This window comes from Nerophis lumbriciformis, linkage group LG18 (genome assembly GCF_033978685.3).
Source record: "Nerophis lumbriciformis linkage group LG18, RoL_Nlum_v2.1, whole genome shotgun sequence".
NCBI lineage: Eukaryota > Metazoa > Chordata > Actinopteri > Syngnathiformes > Syngnathidae > Nerophis > Nerophis lumbriciformis.
In genome coordinates, this window is record NC_084565.2 from 23,378,390 (window position 1) to 23,405,928 (window position 27,539).

General features: G+C 41.1%; 2 protein-coding genes across 2 annotated transcripts in view; one reads left to right on the forward strand and one right to left on the reverse strand.

Moving 5' to 3' along the window:
• Nucleotides 1-1,268, reverse strand: part of scyl3 (SCY1-like, kinase-like 3) — a 31,199-nt gene extending 29,931 nt beyond the window's left edge. The window contains exons 1-2 of the mRNA XM_061977873.1: nucleotides 1,021-1,268; nucleotides 763-947 (exon numbers count right to left, since the gene is read on the reverse strand). Of these exons, the coding sequence (XP_061833857.1) occupies nucleotides 763-927 (165 nt within the window). The 5' untranslated portion in view covers nucleotides 928-947; nucleotides 1,021-1,268. The remainder of the gene's footprint in view (nucleotides 1-762; nucleotides 948-1,020) is intronic.
• An 8,609-nt stretch (nucleotides 1,269-9,877) lies between these two features.
• Nucleotides 9,878-23,499, forward strand: lpxn (leupaxin). Its single transcript, XM_061977874.1, has 9 exons — nucleotides 9,878-10,001; nucleotides 10,545-10,612; nucleotides 10,692-10,747; nucleotides 16,140-16,236; nucleotides 17,457-17,675; nucleotides 17,756-17,929; nucleotides 22,241-22,322; nucleotides 22,396-22,544; nucleotides 22,613-23,499. Exons 1-9 carry the CDS (start codon nucleotides 9,989-9,991, stop codon nucleotides 22,877-22,879), a joined length of 1,125 nt encoding a protein of 374 aa, XP_061833858.1. The 5' UTR covers nucleotides 9,878-9,988; the 3' UTR covers nucleotides 22,880-23,499.
• Nucleotides 23,500-27,539: the final 4,040 nt, after the last annotated feature.

The window sequence follows — 27,539 nt, forward strand, 5'->3', positions numbered from 1 at the left end:
TAAAAGTTGTTTATACGGGCACCCTCAGTGTAACCTGTATCGCTGCTGATTAAGTATGCATTGCATTCACTTGTGTGTGTGTCTGCAGAAGCTGCACATATCATGTGACTGGGCCAGCACTCGGACTGGATGAAAAGCAGACGTGACTATTATTGGGAGGGGCAGTGAAATTGGGAGTCTCCCGGAAAGGTTGGCAAGTATGAGAATTAGCGGTGAATGAGGTGTTACCGCGGCACCGCCGCTGTATATAATCGGCGGGCCAGCTCCAGTGTTAATTTGATATCGCCTCAAGGGCCAAGTGAAATTACAAGGCGGGCCAGAGTTTGACACCCATGCTTTAAGGCACGCCCCCAAAATTGTTGTCCGGGTGGAAATCGGGAGAATGGTTGCCCCGGGAGATTTTCAGGAGGGGCACTGAAATTCGGGAGTCTCCCGGGAAAATCGGGAGGGTTGGCAAGTATGACATCTGGTCAGGATGCCACCCGAACGCCTCCCTAAGGAGGTGTTTAAAGCGCGTCCGACCAATAGGGGGCCACTGGGAAGACTATGTCTCCCGGCTTGACCTGGGAACGCCTCGGGAGGAGCTGGACGAAGTCGCTGGGGAGAGGTAAGTCTGGGCTTCCCTGCTTAGGCTGCTGCCCCCGCGACCCGACCTCGGATAAGCGGAAGAAGATGGATGGATGGATAGATGGACAGTACAGGGTTGATGTCAACAGCTGGAGAGTGTGTAAAAATGCACCGTGACACCTCATGCAAACATACCTTAGCCGCTTTGTTGACCTTATCTTCATTGCCACGCTCGTGAACAAACACGGAAGCGGCTCGTCCGTCCTGCAGTACCGCAGAGAACATGGTGAGTCCAAAGGGCAGACTCAGGAGCGGCTCCTCCGGCGTGCAGCTTCGCACAGTGCTGCTCTCGGCGCCCATGGCTCCCTCTCACCCCACGCCTGTGGGCACAGCGTGCTAGTCCACGGACTTAGATATAAAAAACACTTGAGTTGTGACCAGCATGGCATTTACCTGTCAGTTGGCTGCCTAATGGGGGTTAGCCAGCGTTTTAGTTTCCTGGCTGCGTTGCCATTGCTACGTTTCACCGCAGCCTAACCGCTCCCAAAGAACCATAAAGCGCTTTAATATAATTTCATTTTAAGCGAATAACAAAAGTTGTCAAATATTATGCTTATTAAAAGCAAGAAACAAACTACCTCGCATGGCTTGTCAAAATAGACTGCTATGCTACCGTGCTGTAAACACGAACACTTCCGGGATGAACGAAACCATAGTGAAAGGGGAGTAACTGTGAAATAATTGTTTATATTTTTAATGTACGGTCGTTTTTCATTTTTTATTTATTATTCCTAATTTATAATTATATGACAGACATAAACTCTAAAATGCTCTCAAACACTTTTTGTGGCTAAATAAATACAAGAATAATACGAGACACCCCTATTTTTAGTGTTAATGGTCTCGCCTCAAGTGGTGTGAGGTTGTGACGTAGAGCAAGTGGCTTCCATATGTTAGGTGAAAATAAATATAATTGTGTGACTTACTAAAATCAAATCCTAATTTGTTGGTAATGTATGCAATGAAGCCTTTCAAACGTTTCTTGTTTAAATCTGGATGTACCCATTCCTTTGATTTAAATGAACTAATTTAGATATGGCCAGTATAAGGGCAGCCATGCAGAAAATATTCATGGTATTATAATTGTGTGAATGCGCCAAACTTTCACACATATGGTTTTCTACACCAAAATTAATCTATTTATTCTTCTTCCTCTCCAGATTTTGCCGCGCTCTACCTCTACCGTTCCAACTTCAAACTGTTCAGCCTATTCGAGAAACGCAGGCCTTTCCTTTGACAAATTCCACAAATTCCCAGAATTCCAGGTTTTCCTGGACATTTTTCCCATTCAAAATGAATTGGCCATTTTTCAAACTTCCACCGTTTGCAAATTTTTCAACCGATTTAAACCATTCCACCTTGAACATATATTCCACTCATCCTGCACATTAGAACTATAATTTTTTCCAAGTTCCAAAAATTTCCAGGAATTCCCAGAATTCCCTTTTTTTCAAACCCCTTTTTGTGGCGACGACTCCTTTCACATTTTTCAACTCACTTCAACCGTTCCACCGTCAAGTCATTCCTCTTAATCAGGACAAAAAAACAAAGTTGTTTTTTGACCTGGAAAAATTCCCGGTTGTCCCGAAATTCCTGTAATTCCTTAATACCATTTCTCAATTAAAAATGTTACTACTTCAACATTTCTCGACCGATTTGAAAAATTCCAACACCAACCCTTTCAACTCATTCAGAACATTCAAGTCTTTTAACATTTTCCCCAAAATTCCCAAATGTCCATGAAATTCCCATTGAAATCAATGGGACATTTTTCAAAGTTCCGCAACTCCCACATTTTTCATCCGATTCAAAGCGTTCCAACTCCAAAATATTCAGCCTATACAGGAATTGTGTGCTCTCTTTCAATAATTTAAATATGATTTCCAAAGACTTCCAGTTTTCAGGGACATTTTCCGCATTCAAAATGAATTGTCGATTTTTTAAACTTCCACAATTCGCACATTTTTTAACCTATTCAAACCATTCCAACATCAACACATTCCACTCATCAAACTAACATTTTCCCAAGTTCCAAACCAAATTCCGGTTTTCCTGGAAATTCAAACTCTTCAACATTCAAACCATTCCAACATTCAAACTATTCTTACATTCATACTACATTCTGTCAGCATGTCAGTTCAACTTCAGCATTGGAGCATTCACACACAATTCCTTCAGGAATTGTCTCTTCTAGTTATAATTAAAAGATGTATACAGTTATTTTAGTTAACAACCATTGCAAACTCTAATCATCAAATTGAATGTGCTAGAAAAGCAAAAAGATAGTGCATAATCCGCCAGGCCTTATCTCTCAATAATAAATAATCCCCAATTCTCAATCTAATCAAATTTTTCTTATCCCATTTCTGACATATCCTGAAAGTTTAATCAAAATCCGCCCATAACAGCGAAAAGACACACAATAAAGCACTGACAGTGATCCGGATCAACCCCAAAATCTAAACTTGTTTCTTATCCCATTTTTGACATTTCCTGATAGTTTGATCAAAATCCGCTTCTGAACTAAAATGCTAATTAACTAAGTACCTAGCAGGCACAAGACATTAAAGGGGAACATTATCACAATTTCAGAAGGGTTAAAACCATTAAAAATCAGTTCCCAGTGGCTTATTATATTTTTCGAAGTTTTTTTCAAAATTTTACCCATCACGCAATATCCCTATAAAAAGCTTCAAAGTGCCTGATTTTAACCATCGTTATATACACCCGTCCATTTTCCTGGGACGTCACATAGTGAAGCCAACACAAACAAACATGGCGGAAAGAACAGCAAGCTATAGCGACATTAGCTCGGATTCAGACTTGGATTTCAGCGGCTTAAGCGATTTAACAGATTACGAATGTATTGAAACGGATGGTTGTAGTGTGGAGGCAGGTAGCGAAAACGAAATTGAAGAAGAAACTGAAGCTATTGAGCCATATCGGTTCGAACTGTATGCAAGCGAAACCGACAAAAACGACACGACAGCCAGCGACACGGGAGAAAGCGAGGACGAATTCGGCGATCGCCTTCTAACCAACGATTGGTATGTGTTTGTTTGGCATTAAAGGAATCTAACAACTATGAACTAGGTTTACAGCATATGAAATACATTTGGCAACAACATGCACTTTGAGAGTGCAGACAGCCCAATTTTCATCAATTAATATATTCTGTAGACATACCCTCATGTCAGCAGGCCAGGGAAGCTAGGGTCGATATTCTTCTCTTGATCATCTTCGGAACGGTGTGAGCCAAGACATCCAGGGGGGTTTAGCTCGCTCGTCTGCGGGAACAAACTGCCGCCATTGCTTGCCGTGCTACCGAGGTCCTTTGTCCCTGAATTGCTCACACACTCCGGCAGATTCAATGGGGGTCTGGCGGCAGATTTCTTTGACTTTATCGTTGGAAATACATCTGCTTTGAGTGTCGCAGGATATCCACACATTCTTGCCATCTCTGTCGTAGCATAGCTTTCGTCGGTAAAGTGTGCGGAACAAACGTCCAATTTCTTGCCACTTTCGCATCTTTGGGCCACTGGTGCAACTTGAATCCGTCCCTGTTCGTGTTGTTACACCCTCCGACAACACACCGACGAGGCATGATGTCTCCAAGGTACGGAAAACAGTCGAAAAAACGGAAAATAACAGAGCTGATTTGACTCTGTGTTTGAGAAAATGGCGGATTGCTTCCCGATGTGACGTCACGTTGTGACGTCATCGCTCCGAGAGCGAATATTAGAAAGGCGTTTAATTCGCCAAAATTCACCCATTTAGAGTTCAGAAATCGGTTAAAAAAATATATGGTCTTTTTTCTGCAACATCATGGTATATATTGACGCTCACATAGGTCTGGTGATAATGTTCCCCTTTAAACAACGTTGAGAACTTGCTGAATTAGGTCCTGACGTTGAGCAACTCAAACACAACGTTGAAAAAACTTGCTTTTTGACAACATTTAATCAATGTTGGGTTCTGACGTTGAGCTGACCAGTGAATGTTGGTAATTTACCAACCAATATTCTACAACACGAATACAATGTTGAAACAACATGCTTTTTGACAACGTTTATTCAATGTCATTGACTTTGGGATGAAGAGGTCCGTCAACAGGGCAAACTTTGGCATCAAGTGGAGAGGGGGCAGATTAACCAACCTAGACTTTGCGGATGACCTGGCTCTGGTTAACCATACTCAGCGTGCACTCCAAGGGATGACCAACAATCTCCATGAGCACGGAGAAAAAGTCGGACTACGGATAAGCCAAGAAAAGACCAAGGCCATGGCCGTTGGACAATTACAACACTTTCTACCCCTCACTATAGACAAACATGACATAGAGTATGTTGACGACTTCACCTATCTTGGAAGTAATATCTCAAGTACAGTAGACGTGGGAAAAGACGTAAATAACAGAATTGGCAAAGCTGCAGGAGTATTCCAATGGCTCCGAAACATCTGGTCGTCCAAAGCCATCACAACGGCCATCAAGCTACACCTCTACATGTCAGTGGTAATACCAACAGCAACCTACGCCTGTGAGACGTGGATGAAGACAGCCAGTATCACCAACCAGCTAGATGTCTTCAACCGACGATGCCTCAGATCCATCCTGAAGATCTCCCGGAGAGACCACATGTAGGCAGGTGTAGCAGCACTGTCTGAAATTGTCTCCGAAAGGAGAAGGAGAATGATGGGGCACGTATTCCGACTGCCGACAGAGAGACCGGCAAGTGTGGTAATGGACTGGATGCCAAAAGGTGGAATAAGGAAGAGAGAGACTTGAAGACAGACAGCCAAGGAAGACCTAAAGGAGATGGGTGTCAGCTGGCACGGAGAAAGAAGAGCCGCCAGAGACCGGAGAAAATGGAGGGGACTCGTCGCCCAATGTTCCAATAGGAACAGGAGGAACTAAGTTAAGTCTCAGTAAGTATTCAATGTCAGGTTGAGACGTAGATTTGACCATTGAAATTTGGTCATTGAAATTTGGTCATTGAAACTTGGTCATTGAAATTTGGTAATTTTCCAACCCACAACATGGATCCTACGTTAGACATCAACCAGTGACGTGCGGTGAGGTTGATGGCTGGTGAGGCACTGACTTCATCACAGTCAGATTTACAAACATATGAACCCTAAAGAGTATCTTATTCACCATTTGATTGGCAGCAGTTAACGGGTTATGTTTAAAAGCTCATACCAGCATTCTTCCCTGCTTGGCACTCAGCATCAAGGGTTGGAATTGGGGGTTAAATCACCAAAAATGATTCCCGGGCGCGGCGCCGCTGCTGCCCACTGCTCCCCTCACCTCCCAGGGGGTGATCAAGGGGATGGGTCAAATGCAGAGGACAAATTTCACCACACATAGTGTGTGTGTGACAATCATTGGTACTTTAACTTAACTTTAACTTTACACATACAAACTGTAGCACAAAAAAAAGCACATTTAATAAAAAAAAACGTTATTATGGTCTTACCTCTACTTATAAATGAAGTCCATGCGCTGCTCCTTCTGAACAAAAGCATGGATAACTTGTTTATAGAAGTCGTCCTTGTCTTTCTTCAGTTTTAAAAGTCTCTCTGTCTCGATGGAGATCTTCCTTTAAGTATTACCTCCTGCTTCGATTGAAAGTCCAGTTTAGAAAACTGTTTTATTTTAGATATGTAATCCTCCATGTTAATAGTCCAGGCGAGAGGAAAAAATAAACGATCGCTGCTAACTGTTGCTGCTTGTTGTCACTTCTTCTGCAGCCAAGTAGTCGCAGAAATGCTCCCTGGGATCACTACCGCCCTCTACCACCAGGAGGCGGGATTACTGCGAGCCTCACACAGTGCGTCTTCGCAGCAGTTTTATGATTGCTCAGCACAAGAAATACGTTACACACATACAGTTGTTGACAAAATACACTGTACATTATATACCTCAGCTAACTAAACTATGGAAATGTATAATATAGTTCATATAGCAATACGGTCTCACTGCACAGCAGGCCAGCAGTTAGTCGAGTCATTGCGCAATCCATGGTGAGGCTCAACTCAGTGACGTGCCAACTCAGCGATTTTGAATAAAAAATAATCTAAAACTGGTGAAGTTAAATGGAAAATAACTTTATAGTATAATCACTGGATACATATAACAATTTGATTATTTTTTTTCTTTTTAATTTTTTTTTCTTTCCATAGCACGTGAGGCCTCGCCTCACCTGCCTCCCCTGACTACATGTCACTGACATCATCGTTGTCTCAATTTTCAAATACGACTATTTTGCAACTTTGTTTGGAAGTCAGTTTAAGAAATATATGTATATATAATCAATTTTGTATCAATGTCTTGTGCCTGCTGGGTAACTTACTCACAAACAGACTTTGAGAGTTTCAAGACGGCGCCGCTGTAGTGGCTGCTGATTGCAGGAGCTCTGTGCTCGTGTGTGTCCTCCTTTTGTGTTCTTGATGTTTCCCTCTTGTTTTGAATGTTTTTTGCCTTTTAGATCACGACAAGAGGTGGCACTTTCATGACTTTTGCGTTGCTTTTCGGGGCATTTTTGTGAACTTTTGAATATACCTTGGGTAGCCATGGCCCTGTTTGCACCAGAGACGAGCTGCTGGCTGTCTGTCACAGAGTTCGCATGGAGAGACCGGAGGAGATGCGGAGGAAAAGTGCTAGAATTGAGCTTCGTGATGGACAAGCTTGTATAAATCTAGCAATATAAAATATGACATATTACATATATGTTACATTTTATATTGATACTATGGTACATTTTTAGTCTATTTCATACCTTTTGTTTTTGCCCTCTTTTTGTGCCCTTGTGTGCATTATCCTTTCCATCCTTTGTAACTGAGCTACTGTGTGGAACAATTTCCCTTGTGGATCATTAAAGTTTGTCTAAGTCTAAGTCTTTGCGGAGACCTGGCTAGATGGGCATGTGTCAGACGCTTCTGTCTCCCTGGACGGATTCCCGCGCATCCGCGCGGACTGAACATTGGCCAAGAGCTAGTGGGCAGCCTAGGACGGCGTTGGCCCTCTTGGTTGCTTTGTTTGATCTGTTCCTGTCTCTGGCCGTGCTGTCCCCTACCCCGGCAGACGTGAAGCATGGCAGAGGCCATGTCGGTGTTGTAATGGTGGTTTTATATTGATTTGTTTGTTGTTTGTTTATCAAGGTGTAATTGTATATGCGCAAGATGTATCATTTAATGCGCTTTTTTGTGTTTTTTTGTTTTGTCTTAATTTTGTAGCTGTATCTAGAAAAGGTTGCATCAGCTCTTTTATTGTCTTTGTTAGCGATGTCCGATAATATCGGACTGCCGTTATTATCGGCCGATAAATGCTTTCAAATGTAATATCGGAAATGATCGGTATCGGTTTCAAAATTATCGGTTTCAAACAGTAAAATCTATGACTTTTTAAAACGCCGCTGTGTACACGGACATAGGGAGAAGTACAAAGCGCCAATAAACCTTAAAGACACTGCCTTTGCGTGCCGGCCCAGTCACATAATATCGACGGCTTTTCACACACACAAGTGAATGCAAGGCATTCTTGGTCAACAGCCATACAGGTCACACTGAGGGTGTCCGTATAAACAACTTTAACACTGTTACAAATATGCGCCACACTGTGAACCCACACCAAACAAGAATGACAAACACATTTCGGGAGAACATCCGCACCGTAACACAACATAAACACAACAGAACAAATACCCAGAACCCCTTGCAGCACTAACTCTTCCGGGACGCTACAATATACACCCCCCTAGCCCCCCCCTCCCACCTCAACCCCCGCCCACCTCAACCTCCTCATGCTCTCTCAGGGAGAGCATGTCCCAAATTCCAAGCTGCTGTTTTGAGGCATGTTAAAAAAAATAATGCACTTTGTGACTTCCATAATAAATATGGCAGTGCCATGTTGGCATTTTTTTCCATAACTTGAGTTGATTTATTTTGGAAAACCTTGTTGCATTGTTTAATGCATCCAGCGGGGCATCACAACAAAATTAGGCATAATAATGTGTTAATTCCACGACTCGGTATCGGTTTATATCGGAATCGGTAATCAAGAGTTGGACAATATCGGAATATCGGATATCGGCAAAAAAGCCATTATCGGACATCTCTAGTCTTTGTCCTTTGTGATCTTTAATGTTTCTCTCTTGTTTTCATACCAAGATGGCACTGGCACACACGCAGTTTTTGCGTTTTTCTTTATTTCTTACATTGAACAAAGAGAGCACAGTCTACCATGTCAAATTCCGTACTCGGCCAATAAAGCTGATTCTGATTCTGACATGCAAACCCTGTCGAATACATATCGTGGCAGAGTTAATCGATAAATAACAAGGCAAAAACAATACAAGTAAGTGTAAGCCAACCGATTCAGCACTTTCTGCATCCTGACCTGGGTTAGAACCTGAGTCCTCTGAATGAGAGTGCGAGAGGTAATAGGCATCAAGCTAAAGCTTATTCTTAAATTAATGAAAAATTAATTGTCTTATATTGGACATTACACATATAAAACCCCCTCAAATTAAATACATTTATGAATAAATTAAAAACAACTATACATGCATTTTCTATATAAAAAAAAATGTACAAACAGAAATTTATTGAACAAAGGATTGCTGGAATTAAATTCAATAATGCGTCAATATTATTGTTTTCCCCTCCTTAAACGACATTACTGGGATGAGCTGGCAGCATTGCTTGCAATGTGACCCCAAGATGCAGAGATGGCAAGCGGCGTGCAAGTAAAAAGTAAATTTATTAGCACACAAACCTAGTGCAGCTAGGGAGTGCACAGAAAGCAAACGCCTCAGTAGCATCGCCATTAAACACTGAAATATAAACTGGACCTGCGTATACAGCATCCTGGTGAGAAATCAGGGACAGGTGAGGGAGGCAGCGTTCAGAACAGACAAAAAATGGCAGGAAATGAAAACACACAGGAAGTGGAAACAAGAAAAAAGAGACAACAGAAATAACACCAAGCAAAGACAAATGGAAGATCATGACAATTAGCCAATTATTTGCAGTAATAGTGAGCGGATGTAGGAAAAAATAGTACTGTAGTACTATTTTTTATATTAGTGTACAATTCAAACACAGTTTTGAGTCAACATAAAAGTGAATCTTATGACACGCTTGTTACTAAAATACCCCCCCCCCAAAAAAAATCAGCTGATTCATTAGTCTCGACCAGTGATCTCATTTTGAATACGAACACTTCTTGGATCAGCAAAAAAAAACTGAACTTTTGTCAGAGGAAGTGAAGACATGACACGTGGTCGTTACCTTGGTAACAAAGCAGTTGCGGGGCGAAAAACAATCTTCAAACACATTGTTTTTCAAAGCAGAAGGTAACATGGATGAGCTCGGTAAGGCTACTTTTTCGTGCTTCATTTTCTTGATTATTGTCAAATTGATCCGCTGACTTCATATTCCAAAGCAATAGATGCTACTTACTGTAGAAGAGGTGAAATAAGAGTGGTCATGCACTAAGAAATAGTACAAAAATTATGTTTTTTAAGGATATTACACTACGCTATGGTGTTAATTTAACTGTGTTTATAGCTGTGGTTGTTTTTCTAAAATTAAATGTCTAATATAACCTGTTCATGAGAAATATTAGTGCAATATGGTTGCTCACTGCAAAATAAAATCACAAGAAAAAATAATGTGAATATTATCCTTTACAGGCACAAATGGCTTTCATGTATTTGTCACACGAGTTTTACTTCTTTAAAGATTGTTACACCACTTCCTGAGGAAACCGTCTTTGAACACATGTCTACTTAAAGGAAATGTAATCACGCAAATGATTTAACTGTTAACACCAAAAAGTGGAATACATTTTTACGGGTAGAAAAATAGCACACGTTCATTTCAGCAAGTGTTGCTATGTTGTTGTTCTGTCATAGATTTGCTGTTGGAGGAGATAGCCCTTAATCCAACTGCTTCAACAAGCACTAATTCAACTGCCAGTGAGGTAAACATAAACCACAAACACGAACCACAGCACAGTGAAATACGGTAATAAGGTATGTTGTGTGGGTGTTTGGTTACAGGTGCAAGCTGCAGCCAAAAATGGACCTAGGAAGAGATCAAACCTAAAAGTGTACAGGTATTCATAAACACACTCAAAAACTCCCACCGAGTTGTTTCACATTACACTAAAGTGGCTTCTGTGGAGAATGCATATATTTTTAAGAGTTCTTTCTTTATTCATAGTCATGTTTAAAGCAGCTAACATTTTCCCATGTGTACTCCTTTTGCTTGTATCTTATGTCCGCAAGTAAACTCTGTGTTTTACCTTGAAGGAGATGGAATGTGGGAGTATAGCATACTCCCTTTTTACCTTATCAGTATTACAACAAAGAGGCTATATTCCTTCCTGGGCACGGTGGGGGCTGTTTTTGTATTCAATAAGTTGTCTCTTCCCGTTTCATTTCCGACCACTTTTGGATGCTGGTATTAGCGCATTTGTAAGGACTGGTCTCCTAAAGCTTTAGTAAAACTTGATAATATTCCTATTCTGTCTTGATGGTCCTTCTTACTCAACATATATGTCATATGAAAAGAATTTGACCAGTGACTTTTATTCCCTGAGAGGAAGACTGGTCAGACGCAACAATTTGGGGGCTGGTTGCGAGATACCTGTGGCATTAACGTGTGCACTAAAATTACGGCAAAAGAGACAAAATGGACAGGGAGTTTGACACGGAAAAATGTGATGGCCGGTGGGGAAAATGTGATGACTGGTTATCGTTTAATGATCAATTGAATGTATTGTTGGTAACAATGGAATCCCGGACAAGCCCCCAAATTGTTGCGTCTGATCAGTCTTCCTCTCAGGGAATAAAAGTCACTGGTCAATCCCAAGTTCTTTTCAGATGACATATATGTTGAGTAAAACAGAATAGGAATATTATCAAGTTTTACTAAAGCTTTAGGAGACCAGTCCTTACAAATGCGTTAATACCAGCATCCAGAAGTGGTCTGAAAATCAAACGGGAAGAGACAACTTATTGAATACGAAAACAGCCCCCACCCTGCCCAGAAAGGAATACAGCCTCTTTGTTCTAATACTGATAAGGTAAAAAGGGAGTATGCTATATTACCACATTCCAACCCCTTCAAGGTAAAGCACAGAGTTTACCTGCGGACGTAAGATACAAGCAAAAAGAGTACACATGGGAAAATATTAGCTGTTTTAAACATGACTATGAATAAAGAAAGAACTCTTAAAAATATATGCATTCTCCACACTTGCCATTTTTTTTAAAATGTAAAAATATCTTTTTTTGGCTTCCCAAATTTAATAAATTTTCATACTGACCTCTTTCAAGCTCACACAATCAGTGATTGCACGTCCGCAAGGCGAACTAGTTGCCACCTATCCATGTTATTTATTATTTACATTTAGGCTTGTATGTGTTTCACAATTAAAAATCGCTGTGTTTGGCCCATTAGCACATTTTCACTTTGGTCCTATACCACAAACTAAAGGCCCGGGGGCCAGTTCTGGCCTGATATATCGTTTTATTTGGACCGCGAAAGCCCAGAAATAATGTGCGTTAATAAAGCACTTCATTTTTTTTTTAAATTGTTTAATGTCTTTGTTCTTTCAATTTTGACAGCAACATAGTATGTACTGCATGCTGTAGCATGTGCTTTAAACTTTAAATTTTGTGAACATGCAAAAACATTAAATTGACATTCATTTAATTTGTTTCCTGTGTTTCTTCCCTCATTGTGTACATGGTACGCAATTTAAAAGACATGTTGAAATTCCAGACAAAGGAAAGGGTATGTTTCTAGCTAGTGTTTGATGTTCGGGTCTGTGGGACCCGTGTTCTTTTTTTTATTAAAAGAAAAATTATACAATTAATTAATTTTTCAAACTGAGACTCACTGACTTGGCTCATTTTCTGTGAAGAACATATATCAGAATACATATTTAATGACCACACACCATACACCCCCCCCTACACATTTCTATTACATATAAGATGTCCGGGGCTAATAGAAGTGTGGAAATTGATGTTCTGTGTACCACACACACACACACACACACACACACACACACACACACACACACACACACACACACACACACACACACACACACACAGCAGGCCTAGACAGGAGGAGGACAGAGTGTAGGTACACAGAACATCAGAGGGTGAAATGTGCGAGAAAATGAGAGCAGACAGTGTTGACAAACAATGTTGCAACCTTGTTTGGGAACCGCAGGTGCAGAAACACAAAAGAAGAATCCCTGTGGGATGCAGAAACTGGCAGAGAAATTTTCTGTGCAACGTTCATATTGTTGTTACTCAGCCAGCGTTTGTGGGTCTGATGGACCCGTTGCATTTTGTGGCTTTTAATGCCTCACAATCAAACACTTTTATGTTAAAATACTGAATAGGAGGTTTATTGGTCCATCAGACCCACAAACGCTGGCTGAGTAACAACAATATGAACGTTGCACAAGGGTTAATGAACAAGGTGGAAAGTAGTACATTACGTTATATATTTATATAATGTAGCAAGCTACTTTTTCTGTGTAGCTTGTAGTGTAGCTTGACACAATTCTCTTTGGATAGCTTCCCCTGTAGCTTAGCTACATTTAACCAAGAGTAACTTGTAGCTAAGCTTACTAAGTTTTCCAAGTCACTTGCCCATCACTGCTTAGTGGTTACATCAAATCAAGGGCACGACACAAAGACGTTTGTTCGTGGACACTTTAAGGATAATATGCAAGTATATCCAATTGTCTGATACTTGTTTATATTGACACGTTACTTATTTCAGCAATATTGTTAAATCAAGGACATTTATTATGTGTGACGAGCTTGATTGTTTAGTTAGACTTAGACTTCTTTTTATTGTCATTCAAATTTGAACTTTACAGTACAGATAAGAATGACATTTTGTTGCATTAGCTCCTTGTAGTGCAGGATAAAAGAGCAATAATGTGCAGATATAAATAAATAGATTACTGTACAGACAAATATATTGCACTTTTACATATGCATCCACGTTTATGGATGTATGTTATCCATCCATCCATCCATTTTCTACCGCTTATTCCCTTCGGGGTCGCGGGGGGCGCTGGAGCCTATCTCAGCTACAATCGGGCGGAAGGCGGGGTACACCCTGGACAAGTCGCCACCTCATCGCAGGGCGGATGTATGTTATATTGTCTTTATATTCCAGCGAGTAAATCCGGTTTTGGGGGGAATTGAGGGGATTATTATGATGTGTTCAAGAGTCTTATGGCCTGAGGGAAGAAGCTGTTACAAAACCTGGAGGTTCTGCTTCGGAGGCTGCGGAACCTCTTTCTAGAGTCCAGCAGTGAAAACAGTCCTTGGTGGGGGTGCGAGGAGTGTCTGCAGATTTTCTGAGCCCTGGTCAGGCAGCGGCTTTTTGCGATTTCGTGGATAGGAGGAAGAGGAGTCCTGATGATCTTTTCCGCCGTCCTCACCACTCTCTGGAGACACTTCCAGTCTGAGGTACTGCAAGCTCCAGTCCAGACAGAGATGCAGTTGGTCAGTAGGCTCTCTATAGTGCCTCTGTAGAATGTGGTGAGAATGGGGGGAGGGAGCTGTGCTCTTTTCATCCGACGCAAAAAGTGCATGCGCTGCTGAGCTCTTTTTACAAGAGCTCCGGTGTGTAGGGACCAGGTCATAATGTCAGCTATCTGCACTCCCAGGAACTTGGTGCTGCTTACGATCTCCACTGCTGTGTCGTTGATGAAGAGTGGAGTGTGGCTGAACTGGTGCCTCCTGAAGTCGACGATAATCTCCTTGGTCTTGTCGACAATCAGAACCAGGTTGTTGGTTCTGCACCAGTCAACCAGATGTTTCACCTCCTCCCTGTAGTCCATGTCGTTGTTGTCACGGATGAGGCCCACTACTGTTGTTGTGTTCAGTAATTACTAGTGTAACCCATGTGGTTCAGACCCATGCCTTTATTCCATTCCGCACGGGGACGCAAACCCTAGTCCTCCGGATGAGAGGCGAGCATGCTGACCACCAAGCTAAAATCCTGGGCTGGCTAACTTGGCAGCCAGCACACTATTGAAGTTGTCAGGGAGTGAGATTTAAACGTATGCATGGCTGGCCTCCGTTACACAAGCTATAGTAGCCTATAACCTACTATGTTCACCTTTTGTAAATTACTTCACTAAAATACAAGGAAAGATCAAACTTGTGTTCTTATTGGAGGACATTTAGATAGGAACCCGCTGGCCAGCTTTGCTCGAGTAAACACGATGCAGGACTGCTTGTATCGGATCGATTCTTGTTTATTTGCTGTTATTACACCGATATCCAATATGAATATTTGATCGGGATACCCCTCCTTAGAATATGCCAAGGGCCAATAGAAAAATGAGCTGTGAGCCAGAAAATGCCCCTGGAGGCCACATTTTGGACACCCCTGCTTGCTTTCAATGCCTACAGAACTCTGAAACCTTGTGCAATGTCACATGTGATGACCGTTCGAGAGCCAAAGTTTTGTGCCAATTTTTGGTGGTATGTGTCCATAAAATTCCAAATTGTACTAATTTAGAGGATTCAACGTTACTGTGCAAATATGTGTTTACCATAGACAAGTGTTTTTCAACCTTTTTTGAGCCAAGGCACATTTTTTTCATTAAAAAAAATACGGAGGCACACCACCAGCAGAAAAGGTTCAAAAATGAAACTCCACCAGGTTGTCGTGCTTTATTTTGAGTTTGTTGTTGTTTCCTGTGTGTCGTGCTTTAGTTCCTGTCTTGCGCTGTTATTTTGGTGACCCTTCCTGTTTTGTTGGTGTTCTCCTGTAGCAGCTTCACGCCTTCCTTTGAGTGCTATTGCCCGCACCTGCTTTGTTTTCGCAATCAAGACTATTTAAGTTGTGCGTACGCTATCCTTCTATATGGGGACATTGTTGATTGTCATGTCATGTACGGATGTACTTTGTGGACGCCGTCTTTGCTCCACACGCTGTAAGTTTTTGCTGTCGTCCAGAATTCTGTTTTTGTTGACTTTGTAGCCAGTTCAGTTTTACTTTTGTTTTACATAGCCATCCCTATGCTTCAGTGCCTTTTCCGAGCGGGACTTGCCTTTTGTTAATTTTTGATTTAAGCGTTACATACCTTTTTACCTGCACACTGTCTCCCGCTGTGCTCTGCATATTGGGATCACGACTAACCATCCTTGACGTGTTCCGACTTCTACAAAGCAATGAACTACCTGCTGCCACCTACTGATATGGAGTATTACAAGATTACCCTGCCAAGCTATACACAGCACAGGCACTAGACAACGGCACATTATTATGAGTATTGATTGGCCAAAAATATTTTTTGGACCAATTAGGTGAAGTTGCATAATTTCCCACGGCACACCAGACAATAGCTCACGGCACACTAGTGTGCCGCGGCACAGTGGTTGAAAATCACTGCCATAAACGACTACTAAAATGCCTTACCTCAGTTTCTGGTGTTCTTGCCCCTTTTGTTTTAGCGACCTGACTCCTCCCGTGGAAGCATCCCAGGATGACGATTCTCCCACCAAAGAGCTGGATTCTATTTTACAAGATCTGATGAGTTTGGGATCTCAGGTGAGTTTTATTCAGCACATAACTTCAGAAAGTGCAATGCAAATTATTTGCCTCTTGCCAAACATATCTTATAGAAACCTAGACCTAGAAATGTCCCTAGTTTTAAGAGCTATTTAGTAGGGATGTCCGATAATGGCTTTTTGCCGATATCCGATATTCCGATATTGTCCAACTCTTTAATTACCGATACCGATATCAACCGATACCGATAGCAACCGATATATGCAGTCTTGGAATTAACACATAATTATGCCTAATTTGGACAACCAGGTATGGTGAAGATAAGGTACTTACATTTTTTTTTTAATAAAATAAGATAAATAAATTAAAAACATTTTCTTGAATAAAAAATAAAGTAAAACAATATAAAAACAGTTACATAGAAACTAGTAATTAATGAAAATGAGTAAAATTAACTGTTAAAGGTTAGTACTATTAGTGGACCAGCAGCACGCACAATCATGTGTGCTTACGGACTGTATCCCTTGCAGACTGTATTGATATATATTGACATATAATGTAGGAACCAGAATATTAATAACAGAAAGAAACAACCCTTTTGTGTGAATGAGTCTGAATGAGTGTAAATGGGGGAGGGAGGTTTTTTGGGTTGGTGCACTAATTGTAAGTGTATCTTGTGTTTTTTATGTTGATTTAATTAAAAAAAAAAGAAGAAGAAAAAAAAAAAAAAAAAAAGATACCGATAATACAAAAACCGATACCGATAATTTCCGATATTACATCGGCAGGCCGATATTATTGGACATCTTTACTATTTAGTTATTTTTAGTCGTTGACTTTAGACGATAATCTTAATTTTAGCATGAATAATTATATTTTGTCTATTTTAGTTTAAAAATGTTAAAATGAGAAAATGCTTTTCCCCACATAGAACATCCCGAGGAGACTTAAATTAAGAATTGCACGTTGTATAATGCTTTTTTTTCAGAATAAAATACATATTTCTATCTTAAACATCCTGCTAATTTCTGGATATAGTGTACAAATCTAGGATAACTTATCAAGTACAATTAATTAGCTGCACAGACAGATAATTTCACTAGTTTTTAGTATTTTCTCCCTATAATCTAGTCTTATTTAATATTCTGTCAGCTCTATTTTGCAGTGTGGCCTTAAAGACCAGCAGAGAGCAGCATTGTTTCAATAAGCATTCTGATGTTACCCAAGAGCCTCACCTCGCTGACCTTATCTCTATGTAGGATGCAGAATCTTCACCACTTTTACAAGAGACAACAGAAGATGGCCAACAGGGAACCGTCAGTAATTTGGATTCAGATGCAAAGGATTCCGCAGGGAGCAAAGATGCAGACAGTATAGACAATCTTCTTGGAGGGCTGAAGACTGACCTGGAAAAGATCGGCGTCCGCACCACAGCCAAGGGTCACTGTGCCGCCTGTAACAAAACCATTGCGGGGAAGGTATTACAAGGTTACACCAACCATCAGTGAAGTGTTAAAACATGAATACATTAATCGTCCTTTTTTGCTATATTGCTTAGATGATCACAGCCATGGGTGAAATGTGGCACCCGGAGCACTTTGTGTGTGCGGCGTGTACGACAGAACTGAGCACCACCGGCTATTTTGAGAGGGAAGGACGTGCGTACTGCACTAAGGACTACCATCAGCTCTTCTCGCCACGCTGTGCTTACTGCGGAGGGCCCATTGTACAGGTGAGAGAACTTTGTTTTATTCATATTCATCATACAGCAAATGTTAGTCCATTGTAATCGTCTGTTGACATCTCCATCGTGGATTTGGTTTTGAAAGCGAGCCTTCAGGGGAGGTGATGCAGCTTGAAAAAATAAAGAAAAACACATATGCATACAGGCCAAAAGTTTGGACACACCTTCTCATTCAATGTGTTTTCTTTATTTTCATGACTATTTACATTGTAGATTGTCACTGAAGGCATCAAAACTATGAATGAACACATGTGGAGTTATGTACTTAACAAAAAAAAAGGTGAAATAACTAAAAACATGCTTTATAGTCTAGTTTCTTCAAAATACCCTTTGCTCTGATTACTGCTTTGCACACTCTTGGCATTCTCTCATTGAGCTTCCAGAGGTAGTCACCTGAAAGGGTTTTCACTTTACAGGTGTCATAGTTTTGATGCCTTCAGTGACAATCTACAATGTAAATAGTCATTGAAAATAGAGAAAACGCATTGAAATGAGGTGTGTGCAAACTTTTGGCCTGTACTGCTTGTATTGTAAATGCTCCTTCTGGCAGTTATTAATGATAACAGCCACTTTGAACAATAGAAATAAACCAAATGAGTCAAAATAATCCACAAAGTCAACAAAAGAAATAAACCAAATGAGTCAAAATAATCCACAAAGTCAAGAAAGTTGCAGTAAAAAACAAAACAAACAAAAAAAAACGATTAAAGCCTGAATGTTGTTGAGAAGTTTAAGTGCAGGACAGCAGGATCAGATATTTTTCTTCTTTGGCAGCTTAGTCACGGATGACCATGCTAATTTATAGAGATGTCCGATAATATCGGCCTGCCGATATTACCGGCTGATAAATGCTTTAAAATGTAATATCGGAAATTATCGGAAACGGCTTTTATTATAGGTATCGTTTTTTGTTTTTTTTAAATAAATCAACATAAAAAACACAAGATACACTTACAATTAGTACACCAACCCCAAAAACCTCCCTCCCTCATTCACACAAAAGGGTTGTTTCTTTCTGTTATTAATATTCTGGTTCCTACATTATATATCAATATATATCAATACAGTCTGCAAGGGATACAGTCCGTAAGCACACATGATTGTGCGTGCTGCTGGTCCACTAATAGTACTAACCTTTTACAGTTAATTTTACTCATTTTCATTAATTACTAGTTTCTATGTAACTGTTTTTATATTGTTTTACTTTCTTTTTTATTCAAGAAAATGTTTTTAATTTATTTCTTATTTTATTTATTTATTTTTATTAAAAAAAGGGCCTTATCTTCACCATACCTGGTTGTCCAAATTAGGCATAATAATGTGTTAATTCCACGAATGTATATATCGGTATCGGTTGATATCGGTATCGGTAATTAAGGGTTTGGTCAATATCGGGATATCGGCAAAAAGCCATTATCGGACATCCCTACTAATTTACGCTCTTGAGTCAGACACTTATTTCAATTTGATGTTTAATTTTTGATTTAATTTATTTATTTTTCTCTTTTTTAATGGTACTTTAAATATTATTAATAGTTTATTGTTTTTATTTAAATAGTTTTGTCATACTATTTTATTTAATTATTATTAATATATTTTCAGTGATAATGAGTGTTGTGTTGTAATACAATGTACATATTTAATCATAATTTTCACATTTTAACTTGATGTTTTGTTGATACGGTACATTCATGTTTGTTGACAACGCCTAGCATGGCTGTACAAGCCAATTCTTGAGTGACAGTCCCTGTTGCACGTAGTGCAAACATGTGGAGAGACCTGCCATGCGATGGTAGTTGCAGTACGTTTCCTAACCACTAGGCCTACTCAGTGGCCTAGTGGTTAGAGTGTCCGCTTAGGTAGATCGTGAGTTCAAACCCCGGCCGAGTCATACCAAAGACTATAAAAATGGGACCCATTACCTCCCTGCTTGGCACTCAGCATCAAGGGTTGGAATTGGGGGTTAAATCACCAAAAATAATTCCCGAGCGCGGCACCGCCGCTGCCCACTGCTCCCCTCACCTCCCAGGGTGTGAACAAGGGGATGGGTATGGCGTCACATTAGTGCCAAAAATCCGAGCGCATAAAAACTGTTATCGCGCGCTGATTCTCCACTTCGTGCGCGCGCGACACCATTTTGCGCGCGCGTGGTACCTTTTTGCGCGCGCGCGGTGCCTTTCTGCGCGCGCGCGACGCCTTTCTGCGCGCTCTCTGTGTACTCCTGGCCAGGGGCGCCGAAAAGGGGGGGAAAAGGAGACGGATTCTAGGGGCCCATGATGGAGGGGGGCCCAGAGAGGCCCCTAATGATGATGAAATTATAATACAGAAAAAATAATGACACTCTGTTGGGGGCCCTGTAAAGATTATTTTCATGGGGCCCAAAATCCCTAGCGGCGCCCCTGCTCCTGGCATCTCTCCTCGCGCTGTCATGTTTCTTTTTGGCACTTTGGGGGCAGGTATGCTTAGACGGCCCCTTCTTTCTGATTGGTCAGGCGAAAAACGCTGAAAAATGCTCAGAGCCAATCAGAAGTATAGCAGGGCGGGTCATCGTCAATATGTATCAAGATTTACGGAGGAAGAAGTGGATAAAAAAATGTCGCGCCCTGATAAAGGTTATTTCATACCACATAAACACAATACAGGGTAATACAAAATGTGACCCAAATAAATAATAAGACAACAAACACCATAATCACATCTTTCAGCCAGAACTGGTCCACCAGCAACAACATCCAACCATAACATTATTTTATATTTTCACTTCTTCTTGAACATTTGTTTTCTAATTTAAGGAATTTCTTTTGATTCAGCCATAAAATTAATGAAATAATCTTTGAATTTTGTTTTTAAAATGTTAAAAATAGCTTTTAATAATATATTCTGAAACAGTTTAAAATAATCAGAGAACTGACTAACCCTAACCCTACACAACTATGTTGCACAATTAAGTCTTTTTTTTTTTAAGCGAAAGAGGTAATTTCAACAGGTACAGCATCCTATGTCATATCTACATGTAATAAGATTTGTAACAAGGCAAACCGTTTGTAAATTGGTCGAAAATCGAGCAAGTTATGGTAATTTAATTAGTACATGTACCATTGACATCAATGTAATGATTGAGGCTAGATGTCCGAGGTAAGATGGCTACAACGTTGCTACGCTGGAGAATGATTGGTCATATGAAAAATGCTCAGAGCCAATCAGAAAGAAGGGGCCGTCTAAGCATACCCGCCCCCAAAGTGCCAAAAAGAAACATGACAGCGCGAGGAGAGATGCCAGGAGTACACAGAGAGCGCGCAGAAAGGTGTCGCGCGCGCGCAAAAAGGCACCATGCGCGCGCAAAATGGTGTCGTGCACGAAGTGGAGAATCAGCGCGCGATAACAGTTTTTATGCGCTCGGATTTTTGGCACTAATGTGACGCCATATATGGGTCAAATGCAGAGGACACATTTCACCACACCTAGTGTGTGTGTGTGTGACAATCATTGGTACTTTAACTTAACTTAACTGTCTCTCTTCTCCTCTGCGAGCTGGCCTCTCCTCAAATCAGCCTCTGCAATACTCCGTCTAACCGCTGTATCTCCCAGCTGTCTGGAGGAATGCTACATTTTACATTTTCAAACATAAACCGCTCGAAGCCTGAATGTTGTAGAGAAGTATAAGTGCAGGACAGCAGGGTCAGATATTACAAATTACATAAACAGCATACTGTACCGTACGGTAAGAAGTTGATGTTTTAGTCCACATGCAATACTCAAACCCACAGTAGGACTCCATCCATCCATCCATCCATCTTCAACCGCTTATCCGGAATCAGGTCGCGGAGGCAACAGCTCCAGCAGAGACCCCCAGACTTCCCTCTCCAGAGCAACATTAGCAACTTCCTCCTGGGGAATCCCGAAGCGTTCCCAGGCCAGAGAGGAGATGTAATCCCCCCCATCTGGTCCTTGGCCTGCCACGAGGTCTCCTCCCAGTGGGATGTGCAACGAGGACTTCCTCGTGAGGCATCCGCACGAGATGCCCGAACCACCTAAGCTGGCTCCTTTCCAAGCGAAGGAGCAGCGGCTCTACTCCGAGTCTCTCACGGGTGACTGAACTTCTCACCCTATCTCTAAGGGAGATGCCAGCCACCCTTCTGAGGAAACTCATTTCGGCCGTTTGTATCCGACACGGGATAGTAGGACTAATCAGGCAATAATACGACTACTGTATATGTTTCTCTTTCGTGCTGTTTTCTATTGTAAGATGAGTCAGAAGTGACCTATTAATTTTTTTGGGGGGGTTATTCCTTGTTGCAGAACATCTTGACAGCTTTGGACCAGACGTGGCATCCCGATCACTTCTTCTGCACACACTGCGGGGACTTCTTTGGAGATGATGGTAGTCAAAGGTCAAACTTGTAATGAAATTTAGTTAGTTGTTGTTGTTAGTCAGTGGGAATGTGTTTGAATAGGTTTCCTCGAGAAGGACGGGAAGCCATATTGTCGCAAGGACTTCTACCAACTCTTTGCCCCTAAGTGTGCGGGCTGTGGGGAGCCCGTGATGGAGAAGTACCTGACTGCGGCTAACGGCACATGGCATCTGGAATGCTTCGTCTGTGCGGTGAGCTTCTGGTCCTCACGTCGAGCATGATCTCTTCCAACCTCCCGTCCATGTGTCCCACTCTGTAGGACTGTCTGAAGCCCTTCTCCGACGGCCGCTTCATGGAGCTGGACGGGCGGCCGCTCTGCCAGACGCACTTCCACTCCCGGCGGGGCACTCTTTGCGCCGGCTGCCGCCAGCCCATCGTGGGTCGCTGTGTCTCGGCTATGGAGAGGAAATATCACCCCGAGCACTTTGTGTGCACCTTCTGTCAGAAGCAGCTCAGCCAAGGAATCTTCAGGGAGCACAGAGGCAAACCCTACTGCCTGGCCTGCCATCACAAACTCTTAGCCTGACAAGGAAATGTGGAAATCAATCATTAATACACTATACCTAATGAGAAAAATAACTTGGCCATAATTTTCAATCCGTGAATGCCCTTACTTTTTTCTACATAGGATCTAAAATTTAAAAATATGGGGGCATTGATAGCTTTAGTGCAACGAAGATGGTAAAACCATACTTGCCAACCCTCCCGGATTTTCCGGGAGACTCCCAAAATTCAGCGCCTCTCCCGAAAACCTCCCGGGACACATTTTCTCCCGAAAATCTCCCGAAATTCAGGCGGACCTGGAGGCCAAGCCCCCTCCAGGTCCGTATGGAGCAATGTTGTTGTAATATATTGAGTTGGAGGCAATAAACAGGCGAGGGGATGAAGTATGTCTCTTTACTGTAGACTTCAGAACAGACTCACACACTTGACGTAAGGTGCGCAACACCACGTAAATCGTTGGCCAACCAAAAAGTAACCACAGTACGCTATAGCCAACATTCACCAGGAGATGGCAACAGACAAACATAGATCACTCTATTACATTCCAGTCTCTCCATGTTTTCTCACCATGGTAACATGTGATCCACTTGCACTGTGCGCTGTCTCTGTCCCTCTTGATATATATATATATATATATATATATATATATATATATATATATATATATATATATATATATATATATATATATATATATAAAGAAAATACTTCACTTTCAGTGAATTCTAGCTATATATATATATATATATATATATTTATCATATATATATGTATTTATTTTACTATATATATATATATATATATATGTATTTTATCATATATATATATTTATTTTACTATATATATATATATACACAGTATATATATATATACAGTATATATATATACAGTATATACAGTATATATATATATATATATATATATATATATATATATATATATATATATATATATATATATATATGAAATACTTGACTTGGTGAATTCTAGCTGTAAATATACTCCTCCCCTCTTAGTCACGCCCCCAACCACACCCCCACCCCCCACCTCCCGAAATTGGAGGTCTCAAGGTTGGCAAGTATGGGTAAAACTAATCCTATGTATGACAATACATGTCAGCAAAACATCAACAGCTTTGTGTTAAGAGTGACAAATTTAGCCCATTAATTAGGGTGTGTCATGATCCGTGGCTCGGATCATGATTTTGTTATTTTCTGTAAGTTTTGGACTCCCTTAGTTCCTGTTGGGCACCCTTGAGTTTGTTTAGTTACCTTGGCTACTTATTATTTTCACCTGCCTCTGATTGGTGTTCGGGACGCTCACCTGTTCCCTGAGCACTAATCAGAGGCATTATTTAAGCCTGCCTTTGCCTGGCATCTTTGTTTGCTTATGCTACAGTTACGTGAGTATTCCTTGTCTTTTTGCTTATGCTAAGTGTTAGCGTTTGCTTCGAGTGCGATCGGCACATTTTTCCTCTGGCTTGTTTTCAGTTTTTGGTACTTGTTTGAGTTCTACAAATAAATCATGTTCCAGGCAAATAAATCATGTTCCTACCTGCACATCCTGTCCGGAGTGGTCCGTTTGCATCCCGGGGGAACGAACCTCCTCGCACGTAACAGGGTGTGATGATACACCATTCTCACTAGGACGAGATGATACACGATATTGGGTACATGAGAAACAAACGATCAGATTTTAGTTTGTTTTCAATTAGATGTGCAGTGTTGGGTTGGGACACATCTAAGGTCCCCTGACTTGCAGCTGTTGAGTGTACGTGTGGAGGCAGTGGCGGGCCGTGCGTTTCCCACCTAGGCCTTCTGTGATGTCCGTCTTAAATGATTACTTCTCAAAATACCATAATTAATGTCACCACATGACCATTGCTGAAGAAATACGATACAGGAACACATTTACGCACCACTGTCCATTGGATCACATCAACAGTGTACAAAACAGGCTATTTACTGGCACATTAAAAAATCAATAAACCCGCATCAGCAATTAAAACATATATTATGTGGTGCTAACAAAATAAAAATGGGGAAAAAAATATTAAAACGTGAAAAAATTAAGAAATTAAATATTTGAATTCACAATTTGTAGAACCCATTCGACGCCGTGGCAATGTGTATGTGTGTATAAATGATATGTACACATTTAGCTGTAAAAATCTGCTGTACAAAATAAAATGATCCAGAGGACAAGACGCATACCGATTGGCAATCAGGGACTGGTGTGTCCTGATTGCCAATCAGGAAAGAGCCAGTGCTCAGACCAGAGGAATGGTGGTGAATAGAGGCAAACAGGAAGTGGAATGAAAAAGAAAAGTGCTGGACAGGAAATAATACAAAATACAAGAAACTTAGTACAAGAAACTTCAGTAATGCGGACGCTATATCGATCCGTTGTGGTGAAGAAGGAGCTGAGCCGGAAGGCAAAGCTCTCAATTTACCGGTCGATCTATGTTCCCATCCTCACCTATGGTCATGAGCTTTGGGTTATGACCGAAAGGACAAGATCACGGGTACAAGCGGCCGAAATGAGTTTCCTCCGCCGGGTGGCGGGGCTCTCCCTTAGAGATAGGGTGAGAAGCTCTGCCATCCGGGAGAAGCTCAAAGTAAAGCCGCTGCTCCTCCACATCGAGAGGAGCCAGATGAGGTGGTTCGGGCATCTGGTCAGGATGCCACCCGAACGCCTCCCTAGGGAGGTATTTAGGGCACGTCCGACCGGTAGGAGGCCGCGGGGAAGACCCAGGACACGTTGGGAAGACTATGTCTCCCGGCTGGCCTGGGAACGCCTCGGGGTCCCACAGGAAGAGCTGGACGAAGTGGCTGGGGAGAGAAGTCTGGGCTTCCCTGCATAGGCTGCTGCCCCCGCGACCCGACCTCGGATAAGCGGAAGAAGATGGATGGATGGATGGACAAGAAACTTATAACTGTCGTGTTAGATCATCACAAGGAGTGTGTAGCAAATAACTGGATAGTTTATGCATAGAGGAAAGGAATGCAAATAATACAGAAGTGTTATTTAAAATAAATACAAAGCTAAAACTTATCAGATTATCAGATAGAAATACAAAATGAAAAAAATAAATAAATAAATATATATATATATATATATATATATATATATATATATATATATATATATATATATATATATACATATATATATATATATATAAAATACTTTCTGAATTGATTGATGATCAATTTTAATTTGCACGTTATATTTTAGAAAGAAGTGTGTTGCTGACACAAACTTATTTCTAAATGCAGGTTCCAAAATTTGAGTTTCCAATATTCTCGCGTTCATGTGGCCTGAGAGCTTGTATTGGCAGAAGTTGGCGAGGAGTCGCCATGCCAACCAGAGTTTTCTCCACACTCTTGACAGACCATTTTGGCTGCAGGCACTGAATGAACTTCATCCACACGGCCTCCTCATCCTCCACCACACAGTCGTCTTTATAGCAGCTCATGGAAGATTGATGATGGAGGGGCTCAAGTCAACAAAGTGGGTTTGACTGTAGAGGGAGCTTCCAAACATCACTTCAGCTCTTAAACAACTCACTCCGGGCGATGAGAGATAGGTCAGCCCTAAAGTGCTCTTGTGTTTTGGGAGGGAAATTGTACTTGCACACATACTTTGAGTTGAGTTGAGTTTGTGTTGATTTGGAACATGCACGCATACAACATGATGCATCACAATTTCCACTTTCTCTATTCAACATGTTCGAAAAGGAGTAGGAAGAAGCAGAGCTTATTTAACCCTACCCCTTTTCCTTCACATAGCAGTTGCTACAACTTTTGTTCACTTCCTGTTCTCAATTTAGCCACAATATACTCCATAAGTAATAACATTACAAATAAATAAATAAAGAATAATTGGTGAAGTAAGTTATACAAACCCCGTTTCCATATGAGTTGGGAAATTGTGTTAGATGTAAATATAAACGAAATACAATCAAATCATTTTCAACCCATATTCAGTTGAATATGCTACAAAGATAACATATTTGATGTTCAAACTGATAAACTTTTTTTTTTGTGTGCAAATAATCATTAACTTTAGAATTTGATGCCAGCAACATGTGACAAAGAAGTTGGGAAAGGTGGCAATAAATACTGATAAAGTTGAGGAATGCTCATCAAACACTTATTTGGAACATCACACAGGTGAACAGGCAAATTGGGAACAGGTGGGTGCCATGATTGGGTATAAAAGTAGATTCCATGAAATGCTCAGTCATTCACAAACAAGGATGGGGCGAGGGTCACCACTTTGTCAACAAATGTGTGAGCAAATTGTTGAACAGTTTAAGAAAAACCTTTCCCAACCAGCTATTGCAAGGAATTTAGGAATTTCACCATCTACGGTCCGTAATATCATCAAAGGGTTCAGAGAATCTGGAGAAATCACTGCACGTAAGCAGCTAAGCCTGTGACCTTCGATCCCTCAGGCTGTACTGCATCAACAAGCGACATCAGTGTGTAAATGATATCACCACATGGGCTCAGGAACACTTCAGAAACCCACTGTCAGTAACTACAGTTGGCCGCTACATCTGTAAGTGCAAGTTAAATCCTATGCAAGGCGAAAACAGTTTATCAACAACACCCAGAAACGCTGTCGGCTTCGCTGGGCCTGAGCTCATCTAAGATGGACTGATACAAAGTGGAAAC

What these genes read in the sequence shown, in the direction of transcription:
- lpxn (XM_061977874.1), top strand. An exon ending in TCAAACCTAAAAGTGTACAG is followed by an intron (nt 10,748 to 16,139) that starts GTATTCATAAAC and finishes CTTTTGTTTTAG; the next exon opens with CGACCTGACTCCTCCCGTGG. An exon ending in GCGGAGGGCCCATTGTACAG is followed by an intron (nt 17,930 to 22,240) that starts GTGAGAGAACTT and finishes TCCTTGTTGCAG; the next exon opens with AACATCTTGACAGCTTTGGA.